Source organism: Theropithecus gelada, chromosome 15 (genome assembly GCF_003255815.1).
Source record: "Theropithecus gelada isolate Dixy chromosome 15, Tgel_1.0, whole genome shotgun sequence".
NCBI lineage: Eukaryota > Metazoa > Chordata > Mammalia > Primates > Cercopithecidae > Theropithecus > Theropithecus gelada.
Genome location: NC_037683.1, coordinates 111,271,349 through 111,288,044, shown reverse-complemented (window position 1 = coordinate 111,288,044; position 16,696 = coordinate 111,271,349). Strand labels below are relative to the sequence as shown.

General features: G+C 52.0%; 1 protein-coding gene across 1 annotated transcript in view; it reads right to left on the bottom strand.

Annotated features, from left to right (window-relative positions):
• The window catches only part of FBP1 (fructose-bisphosphatase 1), a 34,788-nt gene extending 18,372 nt beyond the window's left edge, over positions 1-16,416 (bottom strand). Inside the window, exon 1 of the mRNA XM_025359214.1 lies at positions 15,965-16,416. Coding sequence (XP_025214999.1) covers positions 15,965-16,134 — 170 coding nt within the window. The 5' untranslated portion in view covers positions 16,135-16,416. The remainder of the gene's footprint in view (positions 1-15,964) is intronic.
• Between the last annotated feature and the right edge of the window lie 280 nt (positions 16,417-16,696).

The following is a 16,696-nucleotide window of genomic DNA, read 5'->3' as shown; positions in this document are numbered from 1 at the left end:
CTCAGGCACTTCCCTCAGGAACACTCAGGCCATGGTCTCTTTTACTCAAAAGCTTCCTAGACAGCTGTCTGAGTGCTCACTTATTCCACAAATATTCACTGGGGACCTGCTGTGCACGGGGAACCGTTCTAGATGCTGGGGTTACGGTGCTGAACACGGTAGGTAAGACCCCGCCCTTATGGAGGGTATATTCTATTGGGGTGAGACAAACAAGAAATAAGTATTTTCAATGAAAAAGATACGTCAGAGAGTGACAGGTGCTCGCTGACATAAAACAAATCAAGGTGACAGGAGAGGGAGATGAGAAGGTACATGGTTAATTTAGAGGGTCAGGAAGATCTCACTGCAAAGGGGGCATTCAAGCTGAATGCCTTTTTGAATGTTTTTCATAAGAATGGGAGGAAATAGGCCGGGCACAGTGGCTCATGCCTGTAATCCCAGCACTTTGGGAGGCCAAGGTGGGTGGATCAAGAGGTCAGGAGATTGAGACCATCCTGACTAACATGGTGAAACCCCGTCTCTACTAAAAATACAAAAAATTAGCCGGGCGTGGTGGTGGCGCCTGTGGTCCCAGCTACTCGGGAGGCTGAGGCAGGAGGATGGTGTGAACCCGGGAGGCGGAGCTTGCAGTGAGCCGAGATGGCGCTGCTCACTCCAGCCTGGGCGACACAGCGAGACTCTGTCTCAAAAAAAAAAAAAGAAAGAAAAAAAGGAATGGGAGAGGAAATGGGCCAGGCGTGGTGGCTCACACCTGTAATCCCAGCACTTTGGGAGGCCAAGGCAGGTGGATCACCTGAGGTCAGGAATTCAAGACCAGCTTGACCAACATGGTGAAGCCCTATCTCTACTAAATATATAAAAATTAGCTGGGTGTGATGGCGCGTGCCTGTAATCCCAGCTACTTGGGAGGCTGAGGCAGAAGAATCCCTTGAACCCAGGAGGTGGAGGTTGCGGTGAGCCGAGATCGCGCCATTGCACTCCAGCCTGGGCAATAAGAGCGAAACTCCATCTCAAAAAAACAAAAACAAAGAATGGGAGGAAATGAAAAAGCCCTAAAGGAGCCCAAACAAGTCAGCTAGTAACGACTCCAGAGAAGAGCGGCGTGTTAGCAATTGAGCCAAAGCAAACAGTCAGTTCATTTTTCACATATTTCCAGATGGAGGGGAGTGGGTCCTATGTGCACATTTATACAAGTGATTTTGCAAAGCCTGACTTTTTCCTGTGATGCCTGGATCCAGGAAGCACCTAAATTCAGAGAGAGGAGACCTGGAGGAGAAAGTCCTTGTGAGGTGGCTCCGATGTACAGCACTCCCGGGCCAGCCCCATCAGCCAGGGAGAGACAAGTTATCCTGTAACCGTGTCCTAAACACAGGGGCACCGTGACTTGTTTTGTGGGATTAAATGAAAGTAGGCTATTTCCTGATGCGCTGGACCGCATTTTCTGAGCTTGCAGACTCAGCAGTTGGCCAGATTAAAGTGAGAAGCAACTTCTGTTGCCCCAGATCATGCCCAGGCCTACGAGAGGTTACAGTCGGTGTCAGGGTGGGAGACTTGGCAAATCATGACCACCAGCCAGGCCTCCCCACTGCAATCCAGGAGTCTCAGATGGTTCCTATCCTTGGCACACAGAGGAACCAACACAGAGAAGCCGAGGGCCACAGAAGGGATGGTACACCCTGTTCACGATAGGAGGCTTATGGGGCCGCACAGCACTCTGGAAGGATGCATGGCACAGGGTCCTCAGCACCTGCATGGTCAGGGTCACTCACATCCACCAAGCCATGCAGGGCCCTCACCACAGCACTGACGGGGCCGCCCACGTCCACCAAACCACGCCAGACCCTCACCACCTGCACGGATGGGGCCTCCCGCATCCACCAAGCCATGCAGGGCCCTCACCACAGCACTGATGGGGCCGCCCGCGTCCACCAAACCACGCAGGGCCCTCAGCACCTGCACAGACGGAGCCACCTGCGTCCAAAGTACACAGGGCCCTCAGCACCTGCACGGACAGGGCCACCTGCGTCCACCAAACCCCGGCAGGAAATGGGCTCCACCTGCTCCAGGTTTCCATGACGCCACTGGGTGGCGACAGATGTGTTAACTGGTTCCTGCCCCTTTCTTTACCCCCAGTGAGGGTCCCTCCCGTCTTCACCAGCTGTCCTCAGTTGTCTTTCAAGTGTAAAACAACACACGAAGACAATTACTCTGGGCCCCTCCAACTCAATGTTCACATACTTCAGAACTTTGCTAAGATATCTTGGGGGAGGCTTCTCCTGGTTACTCCTGGCATTATGAAACCCTTCCAGAAAAGCACAGGAAAAGGATCCTAAGGTAGAAACAGTGAGTGGATCAAGAGAACGAATTCCCCCGGCTGCCGGCCAACCATGCTGCCATGTTGATAGCAACAATGTCGGGGTGTCCATCACGTCTCCGGGTCTCCTCTGAGCCGCAGTGCGTGAAGCGGGCCGCACCCTGTGCTGGTCACACCACCTGGCTTGGTACTGTCAGGGCTGCACAGTCACGATGGGCGGTCAGGACCAGACACAGGCTCCATCAAGCCTCCCGCATCACACCTCGGGGACCCTGAGAGGGCTTGAGATGTCCCCGAGTAACGCGTTTACAACGGTCAATGAAGTCGCAAGCAGGCAAGGCTTCTGTGATCCTGACAGATGGAAAGTCCTCAGAAGAATGCTCAGGGAGTGGGTTAGCTGAAGATCACATGCAGTTTATTTTCTCCATAAGTTTTCAGAAGCCCCCTTAGAAATAATAAATGTCCGGCCAGGCGCAGTGGCTCTCACCTGTCATCCGAGCACTTTGGGAGGCCAAGGTGAGTGGATCACCTGAGGTCAGGAGTTCGACACCAGCCTGGCCAACATGGTGAAATCCCATCTCTACTAAAAACACAAAAATTGGCCGGTCGCAGTGGCTCACGCCTATAATCCCAGTGATTTGGGAAGCTGAGGTGGGTGGATCACCTGAGGTTGGGAGTTCGAGACCAGCCTGACCAACATGGAGAAACCCTGTCTCTAATAAAAATACAAAATTAGCTGGGTATGGTGGCGCATGCCTGTAATCCCAGCTATTCAGGAGGCTGAGGCAGGAGAATCGCTTGAACCCGGGAGGTGGACGTTGCAGTGAGCTGAGATCGTGCCATTGCACTCCAGCCTGGGCAACAAGAGCAAAACTCCATCAAAAAAAAAAAAAAATTAGTGGGGAGTGGTGGCAGATGCCTGTAATCCCAGCTGCTCGGGAGGCTGAGACAGGGGAGTCACCTGAACCCAGGAGGCAGAGGTTGCAGTGAGCCGAGATCACACCACTGCACTCCAGCCTGGGCAACAAAGAGTTAAATTCCACCTCAGTAAGAAAAAGAAATAATAAATGTCTGCCTGCTGATCAGTCATCATTCCTCAAAGGCCCTGAAGGACAGAGAAACAAGAGCATTCGCTCTGTATTCCAATCACCATCTAGAGACGGCTGCCTAGAGTCAACAGCAGGTGTGGGCCTCAGCTCCTGGTGAGGCAGCCCTGAGCCCAAGCGAATGTGGCAGCTGCCATCCCCCGCCTCAAGTTCTAGGAGGGCTCCAGGAGAGCCCAGTGGAGCCAGAAGCCCATCCTGCCTCGGAAGCCGTTTCCAGGAGGCAGCTGTGAACCAGAGGTGATGACACCAACTACCCTCTGTGGGACTCGACTGGAGCCTTTGCACCCACCACCGGCTCCTTCCAGATCACCCAGTTTGCCATTCTCTGGGGATGGGATAAGGCACAAATGAGGCTGCAGGGATATGGGAAACCATCACACGACCCTGTCCAAAAAGGCCTTCCCCAGGCCAACCGTGCCTCACAATTAAAGGAGAGAGAGGAACAAGTGAAATGGCTAAGACATGGGCTGCACTGAGCGAGCTGTAAACCTCCAGGCCTAGCTCCCTTCCACCCCCGCCCCCGCTCTGCCCCCAGCCCCGCTGCCAGAAAAGGAGGCAGCAGCAGCAGCCGGGGCTGATCATGCAGGGGCAGGGAGGGCGATTTGGATGGAGCCAGTGATGATCTGCCAAGGAAATGCTTTCCGAATGAAAGTTATCACAGAGGTGGCCAGACACAGTGGCTCATGCCTGTGACCCCAACAGTTTGGGAGGCCAAGGTAGGTGGATCACTTGAGGCCAGGAGTTTGAGACCAGCTTGCCAACATGGCCAAACCCCACCTCTACTAAAAATACAAAAATTAGCCAGGTGTGGTGGCGCATGCCTGGAATCCCAGCTACTTGGAAGGCCGAGGCACAGGAATTGCCTGAACCCAGGAGGCAAAGGTTGGTGAGCCGAGATCACATCACTGCATCTAGCCTGGGCCACAGAGACTCTGTCTCAAAAAAAAAAAAAAAGTTATCACAGAGGGGAAAGGCAACATTGTGACGTTTTCTCCACCGTTTCTGTCTTGGGCCTAAGAGGAGAAATGTCAGAGCATAAGGAGCGGATTGGCTTGAGGCCTTCCTTGAGAAGTAGCAGGGAGCAAGCAAGAGAACAGGGCACCTGCTGAGGCCAGAGCACCACTGGCCGCTACTGCTGGCCACGGAATTTAAATGCCCGCACCTCACAGCAAGGAGGCCAGACCAGCTGCACAGAACCCCAGGGCACCGCCCGAACCACGGCACAGTGTTGCACAAACGTCAGCTACTTCCAGGCATGTGTGAATCAACAGGTGCTTTCAAACTACGGCCGAAAATTCCAGGACATGCTTTTAAATTGCAATCTTCCAGAGACGCGGATATTTGATTTCCATATATCTAAGTTGAAGCTGAGATTTTCTTCACAACAGCAAAGAGAACAATGATGAGGAAGCACTAATCATGATTTATACTATATTTATATATATTTTAAAATCTCGTTCCATGTTGTATCTTAAGTTTATAAAACAAGTATATATTACATGCAATCTATTGGGTAACTTTAATTAAAGGTTTTTTGTTGTTTTTTGTTTGTTTTGAGACAGAGTCTCGCTCCGTCACCCAGGCTGGAGTGCGGTGGCGCCATCTCAGCTCACTGCAACCTCCCCCTCCAGGGTTCAAGCGATTCTCCTGCCTCAGCCTCCTGAGTAGCTGGGATTACAGGCGCCCGCCACCACGTACGGCTAATTTTTGTATTTTTAGTAGAGACAGGGTTTCACTATGTTGACCAGGCTGGTCTCAAACTCCTGACCCCATGATCTGCCCACCTTGGCCTCCCAAAGTGCTGGGATTACAGGCGTGAGCCACCGCACCCGGCCAAAAGTTTTTTTAATATAGAAAAAGCAGAGCTGATTAGCATGGGTCCTGCTTATGCCCTTCACAGACCCATGGTCATTGAATAGGCACAGCTATCGATCTGGGGGCTGCTTCTGGAAATAAAACCACAGCTGCTTGGAGGAACTAATTCACCTCAAGCCTTGGCCTAGAAAATGGCAGCCTGTTAACTACGAAGGCTGCTAATTGATTTCGGTGGTTAAGATGGATAATTAAAGAAACAAGGAAGGATCAGAGCCTGAAGCTGAAGGCACTAGCCTCCGGGAGATCCTCTATGGTGCCGGGAGCCTGGAAAATGTGTGCAAGAGTGAGACACCGGCATCAGTGACATCACAGAACCCCCACTCCTGGGGAGGTAGCGGGGAGGGTCTAGTCTCTCAACCCCCACCAAGAGAGGACGGGGAGAGCCCACAGGCATGGAAGCCCGGCCTTTATGGGGCATTGTCTTCATGGCCTTAGGAATGGCCCACTCTTTTCTAGGAGCCGCTGGGAGGGAGGGCACAGACAGGGCTGCCACCCTTGGAAACGCTATCTAAAACCCCGATCTTAGAGGCCTGGGCCCAACCTGCTTTGTACAAGAATGCCAAGAGTGGAGGGCCTCTGAGCTCCCCTCACCTGACGGGCCACCCTGAGGATGGCCACGTCCCACGCACAGCCCTCTACCTGGGACATTCGCAATGAGAACCTTACAGGCAGCCAGAGGCGTTTCTAGTGAGGTCCGAAGCAAACGCGCAGGGCATCAGGGAAACGCCGAGTGTATTATCCCAGGGACCTGAAACTCTTGCATAAACATGTGCCTCTGGAGGAGGAAAGACCTACCAGTTCCTGATCCTGGAAAAAAGAGTATTTTGTTAACCATGTGTCCTTAGCACCTAGAACAATGCCTGCACATAGTGGGTTCTCAGTGTAAATGGATGAACACGTTTAGAGAGTAATAAAAGGATCCAAGGATTCCTAAGATCATGAACTCCATTAGACCCAGCGGTGTTGGTAATGCCTGCGTGCATAACCTCTACCACCCAAGACTCCGACCCCTGAAAAAAACCCTCAGATTAGCACAGCTTCGTGGTAAAAGTGTGTCTGCTGTGCAAACACCGCGTTAGACAAATGCAGTGGCCTTTCACCTGGTTCCTCAGGAAACTAGAGTGTCGTGGTCAAGGCCCCAGGCTGGCCCTCTACACCACCAGGGTTTAATCCCAGCTCTGCTCCACACTCAGCAGCCAGGGAAAGTCACTTCGCATCTGTGACCTCTGGTTCATCTGCAGTATGGGAATGTAGTGTGTCTGCTTCGTAGTCGATAGAGGGGGGATAACTGGGTTGATACAGGTAAAGTGGTCAGAAGAGTGCCTGGTGCATAGGCAAGTGCGCAAGAAATGTCACCATTCCCACCCCTAGCTCGCCTGGCGTAACACACCATGCGGAGAAGCAAGAACTCAGCACCAGAAAGAGCTGGGTTCAGATTCTGCCTTTGCCTCTTACCGACGATGTGGCCTCCATCAAGCTGTGCGAAGCCCCTGAGTGGCTGTTTCCGGCCACGTTGGTGGGGATGGTGGATAATGCACCTGGTTTACAGCACTCCCCACCCAGGCAGCCACATGCTCTTCACAGAGCCCGGCAGGCATCCACTAAGTAAGTGTCGTTGGTCTGGGGATTGGGGGAAGGGGAGGCATCTCTAAACCAGTTTTGCAGGCAACTTCTTGGAGGACAGCCAATAAGGAACTGGCAAAAGAAAAAAAAAGTGCTCCAAGTTTACATTTGATAAAATCTCACTGGGAATATTATTTATTTGAGATGTTCTTGACATTTCACTTCAATTTTATTCAAATTGCTTGGCCCTGCAGCCCAAGTAAAGTGGAAAAGCACCAGGCAGGGTTGAAGCCTCTGCGCCCTTTCCCTTTCCAACCCCAGAGACACGAAGGAGCTCTTTCTGGAGTCTGGGAGGCAGAACTCAACTGCAGAAACTGCCTATCATGTCTCTTCTTTACTTTTACCGTAAACCCCACTGAAAAGTTTAAAGAGCTGTAAGTCATTTTAATTCATATCACGGGGAACACCTTAGAAGCATAAAGTGGCCAGTGTTTTGAAATCCTTGGAGATTTTTATTAAATGTTAGCATTGTTCTCCAAGTTTGCAAATGGTTTCTAAAACAGAACAACCCATTTCACAGCCATGGACTTTGAACATGCAGATTTGTGATGACTGGGGGAGGCTGCCTGTCACAGCATCTCGAAAGCACTGAAGGACACGAGGATTGGAGCCAGGGGCTGACAGAGCTAGAGCCCTCCAGGGCTGCCTGGCTCTGCTGACTTAGGACCATCTCCTCCCGAAGTCACTGTGACTGAGCAACACGACTGCGGCAGCAACACTTCGCACAGCACGCAAAAGCACCAGACTCGGGCTCCGAACACCCGGCTCAGCCAAAAGGGAGGGGGATTATTACTTAATCCTTATCACTAAAGTCAAAGGTAAGACTGGCTTGTTACTGCTTGATTCCACGGTAATCAACCATTTGCCCGGCCGGGAATATCCAAGGGTTCAGAAATACATTGAAGAAGAGGCGCCTGCAGTGAGAGCTGCTTTCAAAGGTCACAAATACCTGCCTCTGCTTGCATTCCTGTGGGCCTAAACTGGTAAACAGGATGGCACGAGGCTGGCAGAGCTAAACTGGTACACAGGATGGCACAAGGCTGGCAGAGCTAAACTGGTAAACAGGATGGCACGAGGCTGGCAGAGCTTTTATGGAAACGAAGTTGCAATTTCACTCTTTGGTCATGTGGAGAAGACAATTCAAGAAACATAAAATAAATCTGGTAAAGTTTCTAAAAGCTTAATGTCAAAAACTGCAAATTGGAAGATAAGCCTAAACATGTATTAGCTGACCTGTCATTCTAAAATGAAATCTGAAGCTCTTTATTATTTCTTCTGTCAAACAACTGAGAGGACCCCGTATGTAAAAGTAACTCTTCTGGACACTGTATGAGTCTGGTGGGAGGACAGTTCCTGCAGCCACTTTTGGGTGCAATATTGTTCTAATATGTAACATGCCTGGACTCCGTCCCTGCTGATAAGGCACACAGGATACTGCCAACGAATGAAGAACAAAACGTTCAAATAAAAGTTTACAAAAAATAAAAATAAAACAGGCCAGGCACAGTGGCTCACACTTGTAAGCCCAGGACTTTGGGAGGCTGAGGCAGGTGGATCATGAAGTGAGGAGTTCAAGACCAGACTGGCCAACAAAGTGAAACCCCGTCTCTACTAAAAATACAAAAATTAGCTGAGTGTGGTGGCAGGTGCCTACAATCCCAGCTACTTGGAAGGCTGAGGCAGGAGCATCGCTTGAACCTTGGAGGTGGAGGTTGCAGTGAACCGAGATCACACCCCTGCACTCCAGCCTGGGTGACACAGCCAGACTCTGTCTCAAACATAAATAAATAAATAGCCTTCAGGAAAACAATGATATTAATAACATTGGTACCCGATTAGTAAACTTAATTCATCCTCCTACGATTCTCTGAGGTTGAAAACACAGCTGTCTCCATCTTACACCTGGAGAAACAGGTTCAGTGACGTCACATCAACAGCCCAGTCCTCATAGACATCGAAGGGCAGGGCCAGGAATCTAAGCTTGGCTCCATCTCTCTCCACAACGTGCTCTGAATCCCTGCACACTCCTGTCCGCTAAACCGCTCCAGATCTCCTCCTCCTTTCTCTGCCTCAGGGCCAGTGTGCCAAAACAGACGGGCAAGGCCAGCTGCAGGCTGTACAGCATCTCCCAACAGGTCACCCACTAACATCTCAAGTTCAGCCTTTCCGGAATGTTGAGATCACCTTCCCTCCTTCCCCAAACTCTAAACGCCAGCTCCTCCTTGTCCCTGTGTGTGTGTGTTTTGTTTTGTGGTGGCATGGCTCTGCCTTCAGTTGCTAGGACCAGCGGTTTCAGAACCTCCCTCACAGCCCTTCTCATCTAATCCATGCTCAGACTTCTTCCAAATCCCTCCTCTCCCCTTCAAGGCTGCAGCTCTGCCGGCTACTCAACTCAGCCTCCCGCTTCCCACTGGTTTTCCCGTGTCCTGTCTTTCCCTCTTCCGCGGTGCTTCCAGCCACACTTTCTCCAGATTTGTCTCCAGTCACGCAACTGCCCCACTCAAAAAACGTTCAAAATCCTTCATCTCTCCCTGTGTATACCCGCAAACCTGTAACGTGGTCACCCTTGCCATCTGATGCTTCCCCAACGTACCCACAATTTCACAGCCACGAACCCACCATGAGCACTCCACGCTTTGGTCAAAGTGAGTGGGCAACTTTTCCAGAAACACATTCCCCTCTCAGGACTCCTCCCCCGTGGCCACCAGCCTGAGCTGCGGTCCAGACGCCAGGTCCAGCACCTGCCCATTCTTGGCGCCCCGAAGTCCTTCACCATAAATCGCATTTTTGGCGCCTCTATGAAAGCAAAAATTTTTTTGTTTGTTTTTTGTTTTTGAGGTGGAGTCTCGCTCTGTTGCCCAGGCTGGAGTGCAGTGGCCGATCTCGGCTCACTGCAACCTTCGCCTCCCGGGTTCCCGCCGTTCTCCTGCCTCAGCCTCCCGAGTAGCTGGGGCTACAGGTGCTGCCACCACACCCAGCTAATTTTTATATTTTTAGTAGAGATGGGGTTTCACTGAGTCGGCCAAGATGGTCTCGATCTCCTGACCTTGTGATCCCCCTGCCTCGGCCTCCCAAAGTGCTGGGATTACAGGCTGAGCCACTGCGAAAGCATCTTTCAGGCCGGGCACAGTGGCTCACACCTGCAATCCCAGCACTTTGGGAGGCCGAGGCGGGCAGGTCACCGGAGTCAGGAGATCGAGACCAGCCCGACCAACATGGATAAACCCTGTCTCTACTAAAAATACAAAAACTAGCCGGGCGAGGTGGCTGCGCCTGTAGTCCCAGCTACTCGGGAGGCTGAGGCAGGAGAATGGCGTGAACCCGGGAGGCGGAGCTTGCAGTGAGCTGAGATCGTGCCACTGCACTCCAGCCTGGGCGACAGAGGGAGACTCCGCCAAAAAAAAAAAAAAAACAAAACACGAAAGAAAGCAAGCATCTTTCAAAACCTCTAATGCGTGTTATAACTATACAAATATTTTTTCCTACAGAGTAAACTCTGTTGTTCTCGTCTTCTGGAACTTTGTACATGGGGGGTGGATGTTCAGTAATATTTAGTGAAATTGAACGAAATCAGTGAATTCTTCAGTCAGTGATTTGGAAATGGATACAAAGGGAGGTCAGCTCCACAAAACAAAAAAGCTGAAGCCACTGGAGGACCCCTTACTTCCAAAGGAATGCAAACAAAGTAGACAACATTCGAACCTGACATTTGAACCACAATTTCATCAGCTTGACTCAGGTTTGCAGAGCGTTCTCCTGACCTGCACAGCTTCTCTCCCAAGAGGGGATGGCGGGAGCCGGAAGCCCAGAGGGAAGTCTCCCAGGGCACGTTTGCCCAAAGCAACGGCTCCTTGGGATCTAAGCCTGAATTCACATCAAAAATGTAGCCTGGCTAACATGGCTAAACCCTGTCTCTACCATAAATACAAAAATTAGACCAGGCGCAGTGGCTTACACTTCTAATCCCAGCACTTTGGGAAGCCAAGGCGGGTGGATCACTTGAGGCCAGGAGTTCGACCCTGGCCAACTTGGCAAAACCCCATCTCTACTAAAAATACAAAAAATTATCCAGGTATGGTGGGGTGCGCTGTAATCTCAGCTACTCGGGAAATTGAGGCAGGAGAATCACTTGAACCTGGGAGGCGGAGGTTGCAGTGAGCTGAAATTGCACCACTGCACTCCAGTCTTGGCAATGGAGTGAGACTCTGTCTGTAAATAAATAAATAAATAAAACACAAATACAAATACAAAACTTAGCCGGGTGTGGTGGTGCACTTCTGTGGCCCTAGCTGCCTTGGAGGCTGAGATGGGAGGATCGCTCAAGCCCAGGAGGCAGAGGTTGCAGTAAGCTGAGATTGCACCACTGCACTCCAGCCTGAGTGACAGAGAGTGAGGCCCGTCTCAAAAAAAAAAAAAAAGGAATAACTAACTAATGGATGAGATTTAGAGTTTGGTGAATTTTAATTGATTTCTAAAAAATGAAGAGATGTGTAGTGTGGCCAAAAGAGCCCCAAGCCGGAGTTCCTGAGGCCCCAGCCACAGGCCAAGTCATCTCCTCTTCCTCAGTCTCAGGGTCCTCTTCTGTATGAGGAGGTGATAGACTACAGACTAGGTGACTGTTGAATGCCTTTCAGTTTAAAACTCAACGATTCCATGAATGTTTTAATAGGAGCAATAAAAGTGACTACAACAGCAACTTTAGGTTACACCAGGCTCTGTGCTTCAACTCCTGATGTTTCCATCATGACCCCGGGTGAGCTCCCTCAGCCGGCTCCAGTGAGGTTCCTGCAAACCTGCAGTCACCCCATCCCTTTGGGTACATGCTGTTCTAGGTCTGCTCTTCAGCACTAACGGGATCTTTGCAGGAATGCTGGTTTTTCATTCCGGATTTCAGCGCCTGGAATGAATGGAAGTTGGGGGCCTGGTTTGAGAATCATGCTACCTGCCCGATGACATGCGATACTGCAAACGGCCAAACGCTGAACTTCCCACAAGATCACGTGTGTCCAGCATCTAGTCCTCCCTCTCAGCTACCCCAAGAACCAGGCGTCAACACCAGTCCCAAGGGTACAGCACTGTCACACCCAAAGGCTGGTAAAAACCGGAGTGCCCCAAAATAGAGAACAAGTTCAACACCTCCTGATGTGCGCAGGGGAGCAGCACACAGCCGTGAATGCAGACGAGGTAGATGAAGATGTCCTGACATTGAAGGATGTTCCTTGAATAATGTTAAAGAACAAAGCAAACTACAGAAGCGTGTGTTGAGTGTGATCCCATTTTGTCTGCTGTTTACTTACAGGCATATGTAAATATGTGTTCACGTGTAAACTCATATGAGTGTAAAGAAGTATCTGGAAAAATAAGCAGTAAATCATTTACAGTGGATACCCCCGGGATACATATGGGGTGGGTTTCACTCTTTCCTTGGATTATATTGAATGGTTTAAATTTTGTCAATGAATGCCACATGATAATATTTCTTTAAAGCCTGGTATTCACAACTATCTAGTATAAAAGTACACATGGCTGGGTGCGGTGGCTCACGCCTGTAATCCCAGCACTTTGAGAGGCCAAGGCGGGTGGATCACGAGGTCAGGAGATCGAGACCATCCTGGCTAACACGGTGAAACCCTGTCTCTACCAAAAATACAAAAATTAGCCGGGCGTGGTGGCGAGCAACTGTAGCCCCAGCTACTCAGGAGGCTGAGGCAGGAGAATGGCGTGAACGCGGGAGGCGGAGCTTGCAGTGAGCAGAGATCCCGCCACTGCACTCCAGCCTGGGGGAGAGAGCGAAAGTTTGTCTCAAAAAAAAAAAAAAAAAAAAAAGTACACATATTGACCAGGCACAGTGGCTCATAACTGTAATCCCAGCATTTTGGGAGGCCAAGGTGGGCAGATCGCTTGAATCCAAGAATTTGAGACCAGCCTGGGCAACATAACAAAACCCCATCTGTACAAAAACACAAAAATTATCCGGCATGGTGGCACATGCCTGTAGTCCCAGCTACAGGGAAGGCTGAGGTGGGAGCACCAATTCAGCCGGGGAGGTTGAGGCTGCAGTGAGCCATTATCGCACCACTGCACTCCAGCCTGGGCAACAGAGTGCGACTCTATCTCAAAATAAATAAATAAATAATACACGTATCTTCTGTAGCCAAAATTAGCATGCTTCATCCAGGCCCTACTATCAAAATCTCACTATCTGAGGTCCCGCTATCCAAGGTTACTTAGGAAGTGGGACACTTCAAAACACATCTTACATTTCTAAGTCTCTCTAGGAGTGTGACAGGTACTGACCATTTTTTAAGCTATCAGACATGAGAAGCCCTTTTTTTTTCTTTTCTGAGACTTACTTTTTTGAGACAGAGTCTCACTCTGTCGCAAGGTTGGAGTAGAGTGGCACAATCTCGGCTCGCTGCAACCTCCGCCTCCCGGGTTCAAGCAATTCTCCTGCCTCAGCCTCCCAAGTAGATGGGATTACAGGCACCCGCCACCAAGCCTGGCTAATTTTTGTATTTTTAGTAGAGGCGGGGTTTCACCTTGTTGACCAGGCTGGGCTCCATCTCCTGACCTCAGGTGATCCACCTGCCTCGGCCTCCCAAAGTGCTGGGATTACAGGTGTGAGCACCCAGTCGACAGCCCTCTTTTTAAAATATATCCCTGGTCCTCAAAGGCAGTTAAAGCTGTGAGCCACCTATAATAGCTGTAAATTAAAGCTTGAATAAGATTTCACCTGGGTGTGTTTCTAAAGGAAGAATCCTTAAGAATGTATTATTAAGAGGGGCCAGAGGCAACAGCAATGGAGTCATCGCCTTCCTTAACATGTCTGCTTAATATTCAAAAATAAATGTGATCATACAACTCCTTTACATGAATGATCTCCGCCAATCCATACTGTGGGACCAACGCCAGACAGCCTCCCAGTAAGAAGAGGAATCTAGATTGCAGGATGGGGGGCGGAGAAGAGATTTTAAAGATGGAGACACGCATTCCAAACCAAAGTAGTGGGATTATATTTGTTCAGCTCAGCTCTAAGCATCATGTGTCTTTTGTTTTGAGACGAAGTCTCACTCTTGTCGCCCAGGCTGGTGTGCAATAGCGCGATCTTGGCTCACTGCAACCTCTGCCTCCAGGGTTCAAGCAATTCTCCTTCCTCAGCCTCCCAAGTAGCTGGGATTACAGGCGCACACCACCACACCCAGCTAATTTTTGTATTTTTAATAGAGACGGGGTTTCACCATGTTGGTCAGGCTGGTCTTGAACTCCTGACCTCAGGCAATCCACCCGCCTTGGCCTCCCAAAGTGCTGGGATTACAGACATGAGCCACCGCGCCCAGTCCATCATGTGTCATTTTTATAGCGTACGTAAGTGCAGGGAATGTTAGGAAGGTGTATGGACAATCTGAAAACCCAGTTACCCTTTAGTTAAAAGTGTGGATCAGTGGCCGGGCGCGGTGGCTCAAGCCTGTAATCCCAGCACTTTGGGAGGCCGAGACGGGCGGATCACGAGGTCAGGAGATCGAGACCATCCTGGCTGACACGGTGAAACCCCGTCTCTACTAAAAAATACAAAAAACTAGCCGGGCTCGGTGGCGGGCGCCTGTAGTCCCAGCTACTCGGGAGGCTGAGGCAGGAGAATGGCGTGAACCCGGGAGGCGGAGCTTGCAGTGAGCTGAGATCCGGCCACTGCACTCCAGCCTGGGCGACAGAGCAAGACTCCGTCTCAAAAAAAAAAAAAAAAAGTGTGGATCAGTTAGCTAGAAAACATCTGTGCACAGCTGCGCATGGTGGCTCACGCCTGTAATCCCAGCACTTTGGGAGGCCGAGGCAGGCGGATCACCTGAGGTCGGGAGTTCGAGACCAGCCTGACCAACTAAAAAAAAAATTACAAAATTAGCTGAGCGTGGTGGCACATGCCTGTAATCCCAGCTACTCGAGAAACTGAGGCAGGAGAATCGCTTGAACCCAGGAGGCAGTGGTTCTGGTGAGCCAAGATCGCACCATTGCACTCCAGCCTGGGCAACAAGAGCAAAATTCCGTCTCAAAAAAAAAAAAAAAGGAAAGAAAAAGAAAATACCTGTGCACACCAACACAAACGAAAGGATGTTGTGTGACTTACAAAAACCTCACAAGAAGGGGTCCTTTGAGTCTCCCCTCGCCTTGACCCCTTGCTACTCACAATGAGATCAGCAGACACACAGTATCTGACGGGCAGCATTCACCACAGGACGACTTCTCAGAAATGCCGAGTCTCAGGACCCGTCCCAGAGCGACGGAAAGACGGCACACGTCTTACCAAGGTCCCCAATGATTCCGGTGCCCAGTGACGTTCGAGATGCACCCCACAGAGCATTCGAAACCATTCTACAAACAACTTTTGAGCTTTCCACTAATTGGGTGGGGGCTGCACACACCGTCATTGCAAATGGATAAGGGTTTTGGAGCCCTGGGTGTTTCCTCTTTCTGGCACAACATGGCAACGGTCCCAGCAAGGGGCAGCCCACGGGAGCTCCTTTGCACACGAGGCCTGCTGCTCCTAAAGGCTCTGGACACACAGGAGACCTCCCAGCCTGCTTGGGAGGGGGACACTCGCTCCTAACAAGTCTCGTTTCGGGTCAGAGACACTGGATTAGAAACCTGACTCGGGTGCCTAATCGCAGAAAGAGTGAAGGAGGACAGAGAAGAGAAGGGGAAGGAAGGCACCTGAGCCAGCACTTTCCTGTCTGAGGCCAGGGCGGGTATGACGGGCAGGCCAGGTGCCGGCTGAGAGGGGCACGAGGAAGGCTGCTCAGGGCAGAGGAGAGGAACGCGGGATGGAATCAGGCGTGCACCTGCGAGACGGACCCCCAGGTGGCCCCTCCAAGGTCAAGGGAGGGGGTGAGAACTTGAGTGAGGCTGAGCCAGCTTCTACAGAGAGGCGCCCGGACATCAGACGGACAGACAGAGGCTGACGCAGGAGGACCAGAGGGCCCAGCGCCGGACAGGCTCCCCGGGCGGACAGACAGACAGACAGACAGACAGACGGGCCCCGCCCGAGGCGACTCACAGGTGCGCGATGCCGGCCTTGCGCACCGCGGAGGAGATGGCTTTGACGGCCGTGCAGAGCGAGTTGAGCAGCTGGGTCAGCTCACCCGTGCCGCGGGCCTTCCTGCCCTCCTCCATGACGAAGCGGGTCAGGGTGTTGACGTCCGTGTCGAAGGGCGCCTGGTCAGCCATGCCGGGGCCGGGCCGCGGGGCGGCAGGTGCGGGGGCAGGTGCGGCGGCAGGTGCGGGGGGCAGGTGCGGGGGCAGGTGCGGCGGCAGGTGCGGGGCGGGACCTGGCGGGAGGACCGACAGACGACTGCGGCCCCGAGTGTCCGCGGCGCTCGCGGTGAGACTGGGCCAGGCCGGGCGCGGGCGGGTGAACCGGGAACCTTTAGCCGCGGGTCGGTCCCGCCCCCGCCCCCGGGAACACCTCGCGCCGCCTCCCGCCGCCCAGCCCGCGGCTCCGCCCGCCGGATCTTCGGACCCTCCCCGCGGCCGCCCCCGCAGCCTCCGCGCCCTCAGTCCGCGCTGCGGGGCGGGGCTCGGGCCGTCGGACCCGCCGGAGAGAAAAGCTGTTTCTTTGCAGGAGTTTCCTCCACAATCATGACACGGAAGTTCACGGAGGTTGAGTAACTTGCTCCGCGCCCCAGTTGGGCAGCGAAACCCGCAGCAGCCCCCGCTCCGCAGACCCGCCCGCGCGGCCTCCTGCCCGGCCCCTGCCCAGGCCTGTCCACCTGCCTGTGCTGCCCCCCTG